Source organism: Oryza glaberrima, chromosome 3 (genome assembly GCF_000147395.1).
Source record: "Oryza glaberrima chromosome 3, OglaRS2, whole genome shotgun sequence".
Classification (NCBI taxonomy): Eukaryota; Viridiplantae; Streptophyta; class Magnoliopsida; order Poales; family Poaceae; genus Oryza; species Oryza glaberrima.
Genome location: NC_068328.1, coordinates 11,582,598 through 11,595,207, shown reverse-complemented (window position 1 = coordinate 11,595,207; position 12,610 = coordinate 11,582,598). Strand labels below are relative to the sequence as shown.

General features: G+C 42.3%; 2 protein-coding genes across 3 annotated transcripts; one reads left to right on the top strand and one right to left on the bottom strand.

Moving 5' to 3' along the window:
- Positions 1 to 359: 359 nt before the first annotated feature.
- LOC127766616 (uncharacterized) lies at positions 360 to 6,695 on the top strand. 2 transcript variants are annotated; one of them, XM_052291711.1, is made up of 11 exons: positions 360 to 516; positions 1,151 to 1,329; positions 1,596 to 1,781; positions 1,859 to 1,970; positions 2,070 to 2,103; positions 2,700 to 2,734; positions 2,827 to 2,861; positions 2,941 to 3,093; positions 3,384 to 5,830; positions 6,193 to 6,273; positions 6,370 to 6,695. In XM_052291711.1, exons 2-11 carry the CDS (start codon positions 1,259 to 1,261, stop codon positions 6,435 to 6,437), a joined length of 3,222 nt encoding a protein of 1,073 aa, XP_052147671.1. In that variant the 5' UTR covers positions 360 to 516; positions 1,151 to 1,258; the 3' UTR covers positions 6,438 to 6,695. The 2 variants fall into 2 exon arrangements, with proteins under 2 accessions (XP_052147671.1, XP_052147672.1); XM_052291712.1 differs by lacking the exons at positions 6,193 to 6,273; positions 6,370 to 6,695 and having other exon boundaries at positions 3,384 to 5,223; positions 5,315 to 5,469.
- A 739-nt stretch (positions 6,696 to 7,434) lies between these two features.
- On the bottom strand, positions 7,435 to 12,256 carry LOC127768180 (2,3-bisphosphoglycerate-independent phosphoglycerate mutase-like). The gene is made up of 9 exons (XM_052293719.1): positions 11,906 to 12,256; positions 11,686 to 11,813; positions 10,059 to 10,209; positions 9,748 to 9,951; positions 8,833 to 9,257; positions 8,548 to 8,740; positions 8,306 to 8,401; positions 8,015 to 8,170; positions 7,435 to 7,913 (listed from the first exon to the last, which is right to left on the bottom strand). The coding sequence occupies exons 1-9, from the start codon at positions 12,062 to 12,064 to the stop codon at positions 7,749 to 7,751; spliced, it is 1,677 nt and encodes a 558-aa protein (XP_052149679.1). The 5' UTR covers positions 12,065 to 12,256; the 3' UTR covers positions 7,435 to 7,748.
- Positions 12,257 to 12,610: the final 354 nt, after the last annotated feature.

Here is a 12,610-nt window from a genome sequence, read left to right as displayed (position 1 = left end):
GCAATTAAAAAAGAAACAGTACCATATTGTAGTCGCCACGTAGATAAAGCGGTACCATCTGCACATGAAAGCCCTAGCAGGCTAGCACCTAACCAATTCCTCTCTGGAATTCTTCTGGTTGTGCCGATGGATCGGCCACCCCACCGACCGACGCCCGCACACGCACACACGCCTCGTCCGTCCGTCTCTCGTCTCACCTCGTCCTCCCCACCGCATTCAAAACTCGGCTCCACTTCACCACTTCACCAGTGGCAGGGCACGTAAATACCTCGGAACCACGGTGTCGTTATCCCCGCGTCGCGCTCCGCCATTTAAACCCCGCGTCCCCCACCTGACCCTTTTCCTCCGCGTCCATTTCCATCACGCTCCACTCGCCTCGCTGCAGCAACCTCCTTCGCGAGAGGGAGGGAGGGAGGGAGGGAGGGAGGCACAGATTTTTGGGTTCGTTTTTGAAGTCCTCGATCCAGCCGGCGGAGGGGCGCCGGCGGGGAGCGGAGGCCGCCGCCGCTCGATCCGGTGAGCCACATTCGGTTCCTGAGCTCTCTCTCTTTCTCAGTGTCGTGGTTTCCGCCCGGGGGGGGGGGGGTGCTTGCTTCGGCTCGAAGCGTGAGGGGTCGGGCGAGCGGGCGCTGTCGCCTCTGGATCTTGCCCCTGTCGCTTCGGTGCACGCGAATCGTGGGGGGCTGGGCCTGGACCTGAATCTCTTGGTGTGCTGTGGATTTTTTTTTTTTGATTTCGATTTTGATAGTTCGGATTTGGGGTTTGGATCCGGGAGTTGCCGTGGTTCTGATTTCTGAACTTCCGATCAGCTCGAAACGGGACGGTCCAGTCAATGAGGAGAGTGCTTGGGTTTTGACAAGCCGAGGTGAAAGATCTGAAGTGATTGGCACTAAAATTCTGTTTAGACTACCGTTTGGTTTTCTGTTTCTGTGATCTGTGCGCGGACCGCAAAAATTGGTGGATGCATAAGTTCCGAGTAGCTGCTGAGCATTGTGGATTTTGGTTATGCTCTGCCCATGATGTTTGATAATCGAATCTGAGTCAAGAATTTTGGGGGCATTATTATCTGTGTTTTTTGGCATTAGCCTTTTCTTCTTTGGGACTCCGTTTTGTTTTTGAGGGTGAGTGACGTTCGTACCGTTGTTTGCAGGGTTTTGAAGTGGACGAGGAACTGCTTTTATGGTGGGAAGTTGTAGTCTAGGAAGTGATTGATATTTGAGCAATTAGTCCGTTGTCAGGGTTGTAACTTGTAAGCAACATGGAGGGGGCGGTTGCTAGCAATGTGGAGCTTGATTCTGCAGTCTTCCAAGTATCCTCAGCCCAGAACAGGTGATTCTTGCTAAGATATTTTTTGGCTATAGCTGTTTAATGTTCCTATCTGTTTCTCCAAGAATTGGGCTCAACAAATTTACATACGATGCATTTTATTCCTCTCCTCTATAATGGACTTTCCGTTTTCCTTTCTGCGTTAGGTTTGAAATGGGAATTTTGTACATGATGTGCTGATGATTGCTCAAGTCTTTTGTGATTCACAATTTCCTTTAATGAAAATATGAACCTCACCCTGCAGCTCTCTCAAATATTTTTTTCTACAGATACGAGGCAATTGCTTGCAGTAAAGGGAATACAGAATTGATTGCATCTGGTCCTTTTGATCAATTAGTCCTGCACTTGGAAGATGCTAGGAAGTTCCAATCGTGTTCAACAGCTGGCACTTTTAAGCTGTCGTTGTCTGGGAATGCAAAAGGATCTTCCTGGTTCACAAAATCCACCATAGCACGGTATCTGCAATCAACATTTTTCTAGTTTTTATGTTTCTCCTTGCAGAGACCATGACATAATTGGATCCCCCTTACAGGTTCCTGAATACCATAAATTCACCAGATGCCTCAAAATCTGCAAATGGAATTTTACATGAAATCTCACAACTGGAGGAAACTAGAAAGTTTCATCAATCTCTCTATTCTAAGGTATCACAACTCTTCCTGTAAAATACCCATAGTTTTTAGTCACGACGACCTGAACATTTCAACGTAGATGCCATTATAATGAGCATTTATCTTTTGTAGGAACAACGAAATCCTACGGGTGGTGCTTTATCAGGTACATTGAAAGAAATATTTGGTCATCCATTGCTCTGCTCTGTCTTACTTGAATGTCCTTACAACCTTTAAATGCACATGTGCACCTAGACTCAACATACTACAATCTATGCTAGATTGCATTTACCATTTTAGTACCAGTTTGGCTTGATCGTTCAGACTTTTACTAGCAATGGTAGTATTCCTAGTTGAGATTATCTTTTGCTGACCCTTAGAGTAGATTAATTGTTCTCTAGTTGAGATTATCAATGATTATTTTGCTTGTAGTTAACAGCAATAGTTGTCAGCAAAAAAATCTGAGAATAATCCATCCTTCTATAAGATTCTGTTAATTTGTTGTCGGTACATTTGCAATCTAAAGTAACCATGTGTGCCTCAAGGTCCTCAACAAGTACTCAAAAGTGTTAATTTATTGTAGTATGTTGATAAAGCATACCTTCCTTTAGGAAGTCTCTTAACAAGGGCAGAGGATTTTCTGTTAGAAGCTATTTGTTTGAGTAGGGGAATTTTAGTTGAATTCTCTAATTATTGTATCAAGCTTCAATGGCCCTTAAAATTTTATGCTCACTTTATTGCAATATTTAATCATCTTTGCAGGAGGTGTCTTTGGTACCATTGGTGTAGAACAACAGGTGAACTGCTTTTCATTTCTGCAAGATCTGAACCAGCTTTATGGTTTTGTATTATTTTAAGTCTTACATTTCATTCTTAAAATACCTTTCAGGGAAATGTTGGCCCAAACTCATCTGAAGCAACAAAGTAAACCTTTTTCTTCTTTTTTTTTGCTACTTTATCTTGCCCTTCTTTTAGCTGACGATCTATATGATTACTATGCTAGGAATGAATTGCTTCGAGCTCTGGATTTGAGGTTGACTGTACTGAAAGAGGAGATCTTTGCGTTGTTGAATAGAGCAGTCGTTTCCAATATGTCAACTAGAGATGTATCTGATTTATCCTCATTTGTTCAGCACTTCGGTGCATCAGAGTTCAGGTATGGTCCATGAGCATTGTGCATGCAGGGTTCAAGGCCACTGTTTTTTCTACTAAAAAGAAGTGTAAATGCCAAAAAGTGTTACTTAGTAGGTCAAATAACTATCCTATATTCATCGATAAGTCCACTTATTTATAATTCTGTCATTATTTGGAAGAAAACTGACCTACCTGATCACTTGGAAATAACGTGCTTTTTTAAGACTATGTTACATCCTCATCACTGAAATTATGTATTGTTTCTTTTAATTCATGTATCAAGAATTAACTGCTGTTTTTCTTGTTTGTTAGCTGGTTGATGCGGTGCCTACTGTTGATCCCAGACTGCCAACCCTCTGAGGTCTCCCAACAGCAGTCTTTCCCTGCCGAGAAAGATGACAAGGGAGAAAATGCACTTCATACTCGTAATATCAGCTCTCATACCATTATCCAGAGGCCTATTACCAACAATGTTTCCCCAGCAAAGCTTGCTCAAATTGAGCGTGAAAGCTCAACTGAAAGTGATGATTCTTCTGAATCCAGTGCTGAAGATGAGGCTGTCGTTGAAAGAAGCCGGCCACTCATGAGGTCTGCTTCACCTAGGAGATCTGCTTCTCCAATGCGAAGGGTTCAAATTGGTAGATCAGGATCTCGTAGGTCAACAGCGATTGCCATCAAGAGTCTCAGCTATTTCCCCCCTAGTCAAAGAATTCCTTTGGATAAAGATGATGAAAGTGGCAGTTGCAATGGTGAAACTGACCAGCCTTCAAGGAAATCTGACAATAACGTAAGAAGGATGAGTGTGCAGGATGCAATAAATCTCTTCGAAAGCAAGCAGAAGGATCAGAATCCGGATTCGCAAAATAAGAAAGCTGGCTTGTTTGCTACAAAGTCAGTACTAAGAAGGTGGAGTGCAGGAATGGGTGATTCCTTGAACAATAATTCAGAAGAAAAAACCATAGATTCCACATCCCAAAGTAAATCCAACAATACAGGATCCGATTCAGAGAAGGATGGAGCTGAAACACAGGCTGAGCCAGGTTCAGCTTCAGCTTCTAGCACTGTTGTTACGCCTTCTGTTGAAGGTTTTCACACTAATATGCAAGGTGTTGCAATGCCAGAAACAGAGACAGCGGTTTCATCCCATACTGAAATTTCTGCTGAGCAGACAAAGTCAGGGCAAGAGGAAAACAGTGATCGGGCAATGGCCTCTGCTGAGTGGAACCGCCAGAAGGAAGCTGAGCTTAATCAGATGTTAATGAAAATGATGCAAGTCATGCCTGGAAAGTTTTCGAGTGCTAATGTCACCACTACTGGCATCACTTCCACAAATGAGAAGAAAGGTGGACTGCAAGGTCAGCATAAAGAGAAGCGAGACTCGAAAGTTCGAACCGAGAAAGGTGGAAGGCGGCCAGCAAAGGAGGCAAGCACTAGGCCCTTGAAGGAAACAGTTGGGCAGAAGAAGGCAGCAATTACCCCCAAAACTGGCACTGCAGCTGAGAAACGCAATTCTCCAGTTCCACAAAGGGCACGGAGAAATTCATCACCTCCGGTCCTACCAAAAGAATTGACCCCAAAAGCGCCTGCCAGAAAGAGCTCACCCAAACCATCACCTGCACCTGTGACCCGCAGTTCATGGTCAGGTGGATCTTTGACTAAAGCAACTACTGCACAGAAAACTAAAAGCTCTCCTGGGACAGTTTCAGCACCGACAGCAACTAGTCGGAGAAGGACTCCAGTAGCATCCTCACCTTCTCAACCAACTTCAAAGGTGGAAAGAAGTGCTCAACCGGTGAAGAACAAAAAGGAAACAGTTGCTGCTTCAAAGCCAGCAATTAAGGGAATTGAAGAAAAGAAGACTAAAACAGCAACAAAGACAAGCAGGCTAGCTAAAAGTACACCTATTTCAGATGAAAAATCAAGTGCAGCAACTAGGCCAAACTTGTATAACAAGGTTGCAAAGAAGAGCAGTGTTGTACCGCTAGAATCAAAACCATCAAAGAAAGCTACTGGGATTAGTCAAAGTGCTGGTACTGATGCTGTGAAGAGTAAGATGCCACAACTTGATGACTCTTCCAATGACATTGGAAATATTACCCAAGCTGAAGATAAGGAGCACTCTGCTGTGACAACCCAGCCAAAAACTACTAAGGTATTGGAGGCTGATCTTGCTCAACCAGCACATGATGTTGATGAAAATTTAGAAATTTCACTCGATAATGACTTAAATATTGAAAAAACAGAAAATTCGGCCCCAAGTTTAGCTACAACAGAAATGGACTCCAGTGAACAGGTTGAACCTCACACTGAGGTTCAACCACCTCCTGAAGAGGACATGGGCATCTCATCAGCTGCCTGGGTAGAGGTAGAGCATGAAGAAGTTACTGATGTGGGTGAAAATGTAGTGCCTGAGGATGTCACCTCACCATCAATTGAGCCCTTGCCATCTTCAAGCCCTAGAATCCGTCACTCATTGTCACAAATGCTGCAAGCAGATAGCAATGAGCCGGAAATTATTGAGTGGGGAAATGCTGAAAACCCACCTGCAATAGTTTTTCATAAAGATTCTCCAAAGGGATTAAAGAGGCTTCTAAAGTTTGCGCGTAAAAATAAAGGAGACAGCAACAGTAATGGTTGGGCGAGCCCATCTGTTGTTTCTGAAGGAGAAGATGAACTTGAAGAACCACGAGGTGGTAATGAAGGTGTAAATTCGAGCAGGAGAACATTTGATGGCCCCAAGACTAACAGCATCTTATCAGGTACATTTTCTACCATGAGAGGGCATTTTTTCTGCAGCCAGTATAGCTATAGGAGAAATCTGAATATAGGGTACAAGCTTTAGTTTTTGAGCTGCTCTGATTTCACCATTTAACAGCGCATGATGACAGTAGGTAGAAATGCATTTCCAATTCCCACATGTTTATACACACTTAGGTGAAGTAACTGAGGTCACAACATTATTGTTTCACAAGAGTACCAAGCACCTTTTTTAAAAGAACTTGTCTGCAGCGAAGATTTATGGGATGCTTCTGAAATGGAAGAGCAGATTATCTTTCATGCTTGCTCACATTGTGTTTATATTTATTTCCTTTCTATTTCAACTATGCTTATTCTTCCCCAGCTCAATCAACCACCGGCAGCTTCAACTCAACGAATTCAGACAGGTTACGGGATAGGCCTGGAGCTGCCCCATCAACTAAATGTTAGTTCTTTCAAACATAGTATCGTCATCACTTGCATTATGATTATAATAAACTGCAGCCATCTCTAATACATCTTTGCTACCTTGTACTTCCAGCGTCAAGGTCGTTCTTCTCCCTATCAAACTTCCGGAGCAGCAGATCAAACGAGTCGAAGCTCAGATAGCATGCCATGTTCTCCAGGAGATACATGGATAATTGGATAGTCGATCCCTTCCAGTTTGGAGGTCAACTGATGTAAAAAAAAAAAGAGATGGTTTGAGATTGATTGATTGTTCGGACGGAGCCAGCTTGTTGTGTTTGGTTCTGGGTTTTCTGCAATTTGATATAGTCTCTGCGTCTAATGTCATACTCAACCTCTCACCTTTCTTGTACATCTTTTCACTTTTTAACAGTTGCTGGAACTGCAAGCTGATTTGGATCCGGTCGATGTTAGGGAAACTGGTGCTAATGTAAAGTGCATAGCGTGAGCCTGAGGTGCTCACAGCCGATTGCGATGCCCGAACTTGATCTGACGTCGTGTAACTGTTCAATGAGCCTGTGTGCAAATGCAATGTTGCAACGACACCAGCTTTTAGGGGGAAAATATAGCGTGGAAATCTGAAAACCACTTTGGGATAACAAAAACTAGACGTATAAGATTTGTTCTTTGCATAAGATCACATGGATAGAATAGACGTTTACTAGCTATTTGTAGGACATCATCGCCTCACCAGCTGTTAAACATAAACATAGGGTGTGTTTAGATCCAGGATAAAAAGTTGTGGCTTGTCATATCAGATGTATGCATATTTAAAGTATTAAACATAGACTAATAACAAAACGCATTTAAAATATTAAACATAGACTAATAATAAAACACATTTAAAGTATTAAACATAAACTAATAACTAAACAAATTACCGATTTCAACTGTGAGATGAATTTATTAAGCTTAATTAATCTATTAATCTATCATTAGTAAATATTTTATTGTAGCACCACATTGTTAGATCATAGAGCAATTAGGCTTAAAAGAATCGTCTCGTAATTTACACGCAACCTGTGTAATTAGTTTTTTTTTCTATATTTAATACTCTATGCATGTATCCAAACATTCAATGTGACAAGTTGAAAAATTTTACCGGAGCCCATAGACCATCATCAAAGACTTTGCCCAGTACTAAAGTGCAAGTCCTGAGAGGAACAGATTGTCAAAAAATACAGCATAGTAGCAGCGTTTATTTACCACACGCATAGCATTTATTTGCTGCCAGGAATCATCCTGCTACGCAACGCAACCACCAGCAAAACTGGAAAGCGAATTCATTGGTTTGTCTGCAGCACTTCCAGAAACGGAGAAGCTGTGCATCTTTCTCCAAGTCTCAAAACACGTGGGAACTACAGAGAGAAACAATCTCGTCATGGCGAAGAGGAGCAGATATCAGTATATCACCAGTCACTACTATTCACTAGTACTCCGTAGTCAAATTAGTCATCATTTGTCGACAACTTCGATCAGCGTAGGCTCATAGTGATCTGGGGCCTCGAAGCCATGAAGATTCATGACTGTTGCCGCAACGTTGGCAAGGCCGGCACTGGGGAGATCTGACCGGAATCTTACCCCTGGTTGAAGCCCAGGGCCTCCAATGGCGATGGGAACCTGCAGATGGTTTCAGAAAGTGAGGTCCTAAACAGCAACTGCATCCTAATATTGTTAACACGGTGTATTGCAAAGCAAAGCAGATCTGGAAGTGAGCCTACTGGATTCAAAGTGTGTGAGGTGAGGGGCTGGACATTTCCATCTTTGTCGCGAAGCGGTTTGCCAGATTTATCTCTTTTCACCATGTCCTCCGCATTGCCATGGTCTGCGGTGACCACGAAAATGCCACCTACTTGTTCTATCGCATCGAGAACAATCTGAATAAGAGAATTCCGGTCCACCATGAGTATTTTCAAACAGTGAAAATCATGCATACAAGACTGAATGGTGAATTGGTGGCCTATCAATTGTTAAAAGACTGAAAAGAGAGAGAGCACTGCAGACATGATCACCTTAACAGCTTCATCAGCTGCCTTGCACCCAACGATAGTAGCTTCAATGTCGCCTGTGTGACCAACCATATCTCCATTTGCGATGTTTACCCTTACCTAACAAATGACCAAAATAACATTAGGCCTATTAAGTGGATTAGCTGCTAGTAACAATTATCACGCCCTATCTATCTGAAGTCTACCCGATGCATGGCCTATGAGCTCTTTGTTCGTTCTTCTGAAGGAATTTATTTGTTAAATACCTGATCAAATTTGCAACTCAGGATGGCATCCCTTGTCTTCTTCGCAATTTCCACGGCCTTCATTTTTGGCTGTTCATTGAAGGGGATACCAATGTCACTTGGAATTTCTTCGTATTTTTCCAGGTTTGGGTGGAAGTAGCCAGACCGGTTTCCATTCCAGAAAAAAGTGACGTGACCAAATTTGACTGTCTCACTGAAAATTAGAATGACAAGATATGAAGCTGCATGCTCAAGTACCAACACTGAGAGCAAACACTTTCGACAAGATAATGAACAGTATTGTACCTGCAAGCATATGTGCGTATGCCATTGCGCGCTAAGTATTCGCCAGACGTTCTCTCTATCTCTGGAGGAGCAACAAGAAAATGGCTCGGAAGTTTTAGCTCACCGTCGTACTGAAGCATACCGGCATAGCGAATCTTGGGGAACCTGACACGATCAAATTTGTCAAAACTCTCGTATTCTAGTGCCTTTGCAAGCATGACCATCCGGTCTGCTCTGAAATTAAATGTCACAACAGCATCCCCATCCATTATAGGGCCAATCGGTCTTCCTCTTTCGTCAACTATAACAAATGGCGGTAAATACTGGTCATTGGCCTTTGGATCCTCCCTGAGCTTCTTCACAGCTTCAAGGGCGTTTTGAAACTTATGTGGCGCTTCACCGAGAACCTGTGCATCCCAACCACGCTTCACAACTTGCCAGTCATTCTGCAGAACCAGTGAAAATTTCAATCATATTTTTGGCGCAGAGAAAATTGTGCCATGACATTACAAAAGGCAAGTATTGAGCAGCTAGCTTCGGACAACCTCTTATGTTAAGAAATGCAGCTAGCATATGCAACATAAGTGGTAAGATATAATGAGTTCCGGGAGTAGTAACTGAACTCTGAATTCAAATGCTTGACACACTCCCTCCGTTATCATATTATAAGTTGTTTTGACTTTTTTAAAGTCAAATCTCTTGAAATTTGACCAAGCTTATAGAAAAATATAGTAATATTTATAGCACTAAATTAGTTATTTTAGATCCAACATTTTTTTGTGTAAACTATTAGATCCAACATTGAATATATTTTGATAGTTTCTTTATTTTATGTTAAAAATATTGTTATATTTCTCTATAAATTTGGTTAAAGTTAAAGAAGTTTGATTTATAAAAAAAGTCAAAACGATTTATAATATGAAACGGAGATAATACCTCATAACGGTCCATTGTGACATACATCCTGCCACCACCAGATGCAATTCTTGCATCCACACCCTTATCCCGTAATTTAGCAAGGTCATTCTCAATCAATTCCACAAACTTGACACTGCTACCGTCCAACACATCACGGCCATCTGTAAGTATATGAACCCGTATCCTTTTCGCTCCATGCTCACTGGCTCCTTTTAGAAGCAGCTGCAAGAGCCCACCAAAAGAACATTAACAAGAGAAACTGAGATAGTTGTACTACTACTCAACTACAACTGATCGACGGATGAAGTTTGAAATTTAATTATATCAACCTGCAGCTGATCAATCCTTGAATGTACTCCTCCATCGCTGAGCAAGCCAATGAGGTGCAAAGTACCGTTCTCGAAGGACTGTTGGATGTACTTAAAACCTTCCCCCTCGTATATCTTTCCAGAGGCTAGCGCCATATCTACCAGTTTTGCACTGCGCATTGTCAGCAACTGATCAGTAACTTGGCATTTGAGATGTGCATGCAACACTCATCCATGCTACTATAGTTTTTGAAACAATCAAGTTAAGGTGATTAAAGCTGGTCATACTCACGCATGATAGTACTCCTCTGTTCTAAAATATAAGACTCCTTGTGATTCGGAAATTCAACATTGAAAATTTTGACATTAGATTCATATTTCAAATATTTCCATCTGATATTAATTTCATAGTTATTGATAACAAATTATGAAAGAAATCAATGGTCAAAATATACATATTTTTACATAAACGGTCAAAGTATAATATTGGAGACCCTGTAAAAGTCTAATACATCTTATATTTTAAAACAGAGAGACTTGTCCAGGAAGAATAGTGAGATAAAATTATTCATAATAAAAGAGTTAAGATTCAGCATTCAACAGCTAGGTCCCTGTGCAACTGGGCTGCATTACTACATACTGTCACTGGAGGGTGTGAATGTGGACCTAGAGAATTAGAGACATTAACCATCTTAAATGAACAAGCCTTACTTCAGAAGATATTTACAGCAGGTTGAAAAGTAAATTACGTTCTACTTCATCCGTCTTTCATTTTTCATCTATCGCACATATATCAATAAAAAAACAAAAATAAACTATAATACTCTTACTTTATCAAATCTCAATGCAATTATTTTCTACTTCATCTACTCCTAATATATTTATCCCCTAATTTTATAAACTCCGTGATCGCTAAATAATGAACTTATTATTTTAGTACAAACGGAAAGTACGAAAAATGAAATTATTATAGGATAGAGGGAGTATCTAGTTAGCCTGAACAACCCAACATGCATTTTTCTGGTGTATATACTACTCCCTCCATTCCAAATATAAGGTATTTTTTATGGATACATGGGACATATCCTAATACTATGAATCTGAACGGACTCTACTATCTAGATTCGTAATATTAGGATATGTTCTATTTATCTAAAATCGCTTATATTTTAGGATCGAGGGAGTAATATGCAGAGTAACAGAATTGCAGGTACATGCAGAAAACCAGAAATCAAGCAGAGATTGCTGCTATGCTACTATGCTAGTACAGTAAAGGGTCCCTTTAAATTGCAGGATTGAAAAAGGAATAGGAAAAACATAGGATTTTAATAGAAATGTAAGTGGAAAACAGAGGATTGCAAAACGCAGGAAAAACACAGGAATGACCGTTTGATTGAATCGCAGGAAAAACACAGGAATTGGATGAGAGAGATAGACTCAAAGGAAAGTTACCAAGAGGTTGAAGCTCTTGCTAAATTTCCTCCAAAATCTCTATAGGATTGTCCATTCCATAAGAATTTCAAAGGATTGGATAGGATTCAATCATTTGTTTCAAAGGGCTTTATAGGAAACTTTTCTATAGAATTGAAATCCTCTAAAATTCCTATGTTTTTCCTCCAATTCAAAGACGCCCTAAAACTAGTATTACCCCTGGGCATATATCTGGCCTGCTCCAAGCGCGTTGTGGCCAACCTCACTGTTGCCCATGTCGTCGTCCGTAGGCAGCCCCGCCGCCGTCCCGTGAGCCTTGATCACCCTCCACCTCTCCGGACCACCCTGCACGCGCCAGAAAACACACACACAAGTCTCGCTCTCAGCTGATCATCATGGGAAGCATCAAACAAACGTCTTGTTAGCGTTGTTACTACCTTCTTGAGGGCGTCGAGGGTTGGGGTGTCGGCGACGTGGATGCAGTTGAAGGGATCCGGCGCCGCCTCGCCCCAGCCGTCCAGCACCACCACGCCCACCACCTTCCCCTTCTCCAGCCTCCGGTGAGCCGCCAGCTCCCACCGCCTCGTCTCCGCCATCGAGAAGAGAAAAAAAAAAACGTTGTTCGTCTGCCTCGACGTTGTTCCTCTTCTCTGGTGGCGTCCCGCCGCGAGCCAAGTTGAAGTTAGGAAGAGGAGGATGTCTGGCTTCTTTTTTTGCTGCAACTGGAAGTGTCTGGGCGCGACGAGGCAGCTGGAGAGATGTCCAAGTGTTAAGAGGCACTTCTCGTTGTTTAGTTCTTTCTTGTGAGCTTACGTGACAGTGTGACGCGGACACATGTCGTGTGACCCCGATAATCATCCACGTATACGTTCGTGAACCTGCCTCTATAAATTTTCATCTTAAGAAAGAAAGAATCCCGCCGATTGGAGGCCTATAATCTGTCCTATCGGGCTGAGTTTTCACAACACGAGGCCGCGTCATGTGCGAGAGAGGCCCAAAGGGCAGAAAGAACCCGGGCCGACGAACCCGCTGATCTGCCGACACAAAGTGAAAGTCGTTCGCCGAGATGGCCCACCCGTTTCCATCAAGAGAGCCGGGCCGACGCACCGCGCCGGTCGTAGTCGTATAGGTTGTTTGGTTGG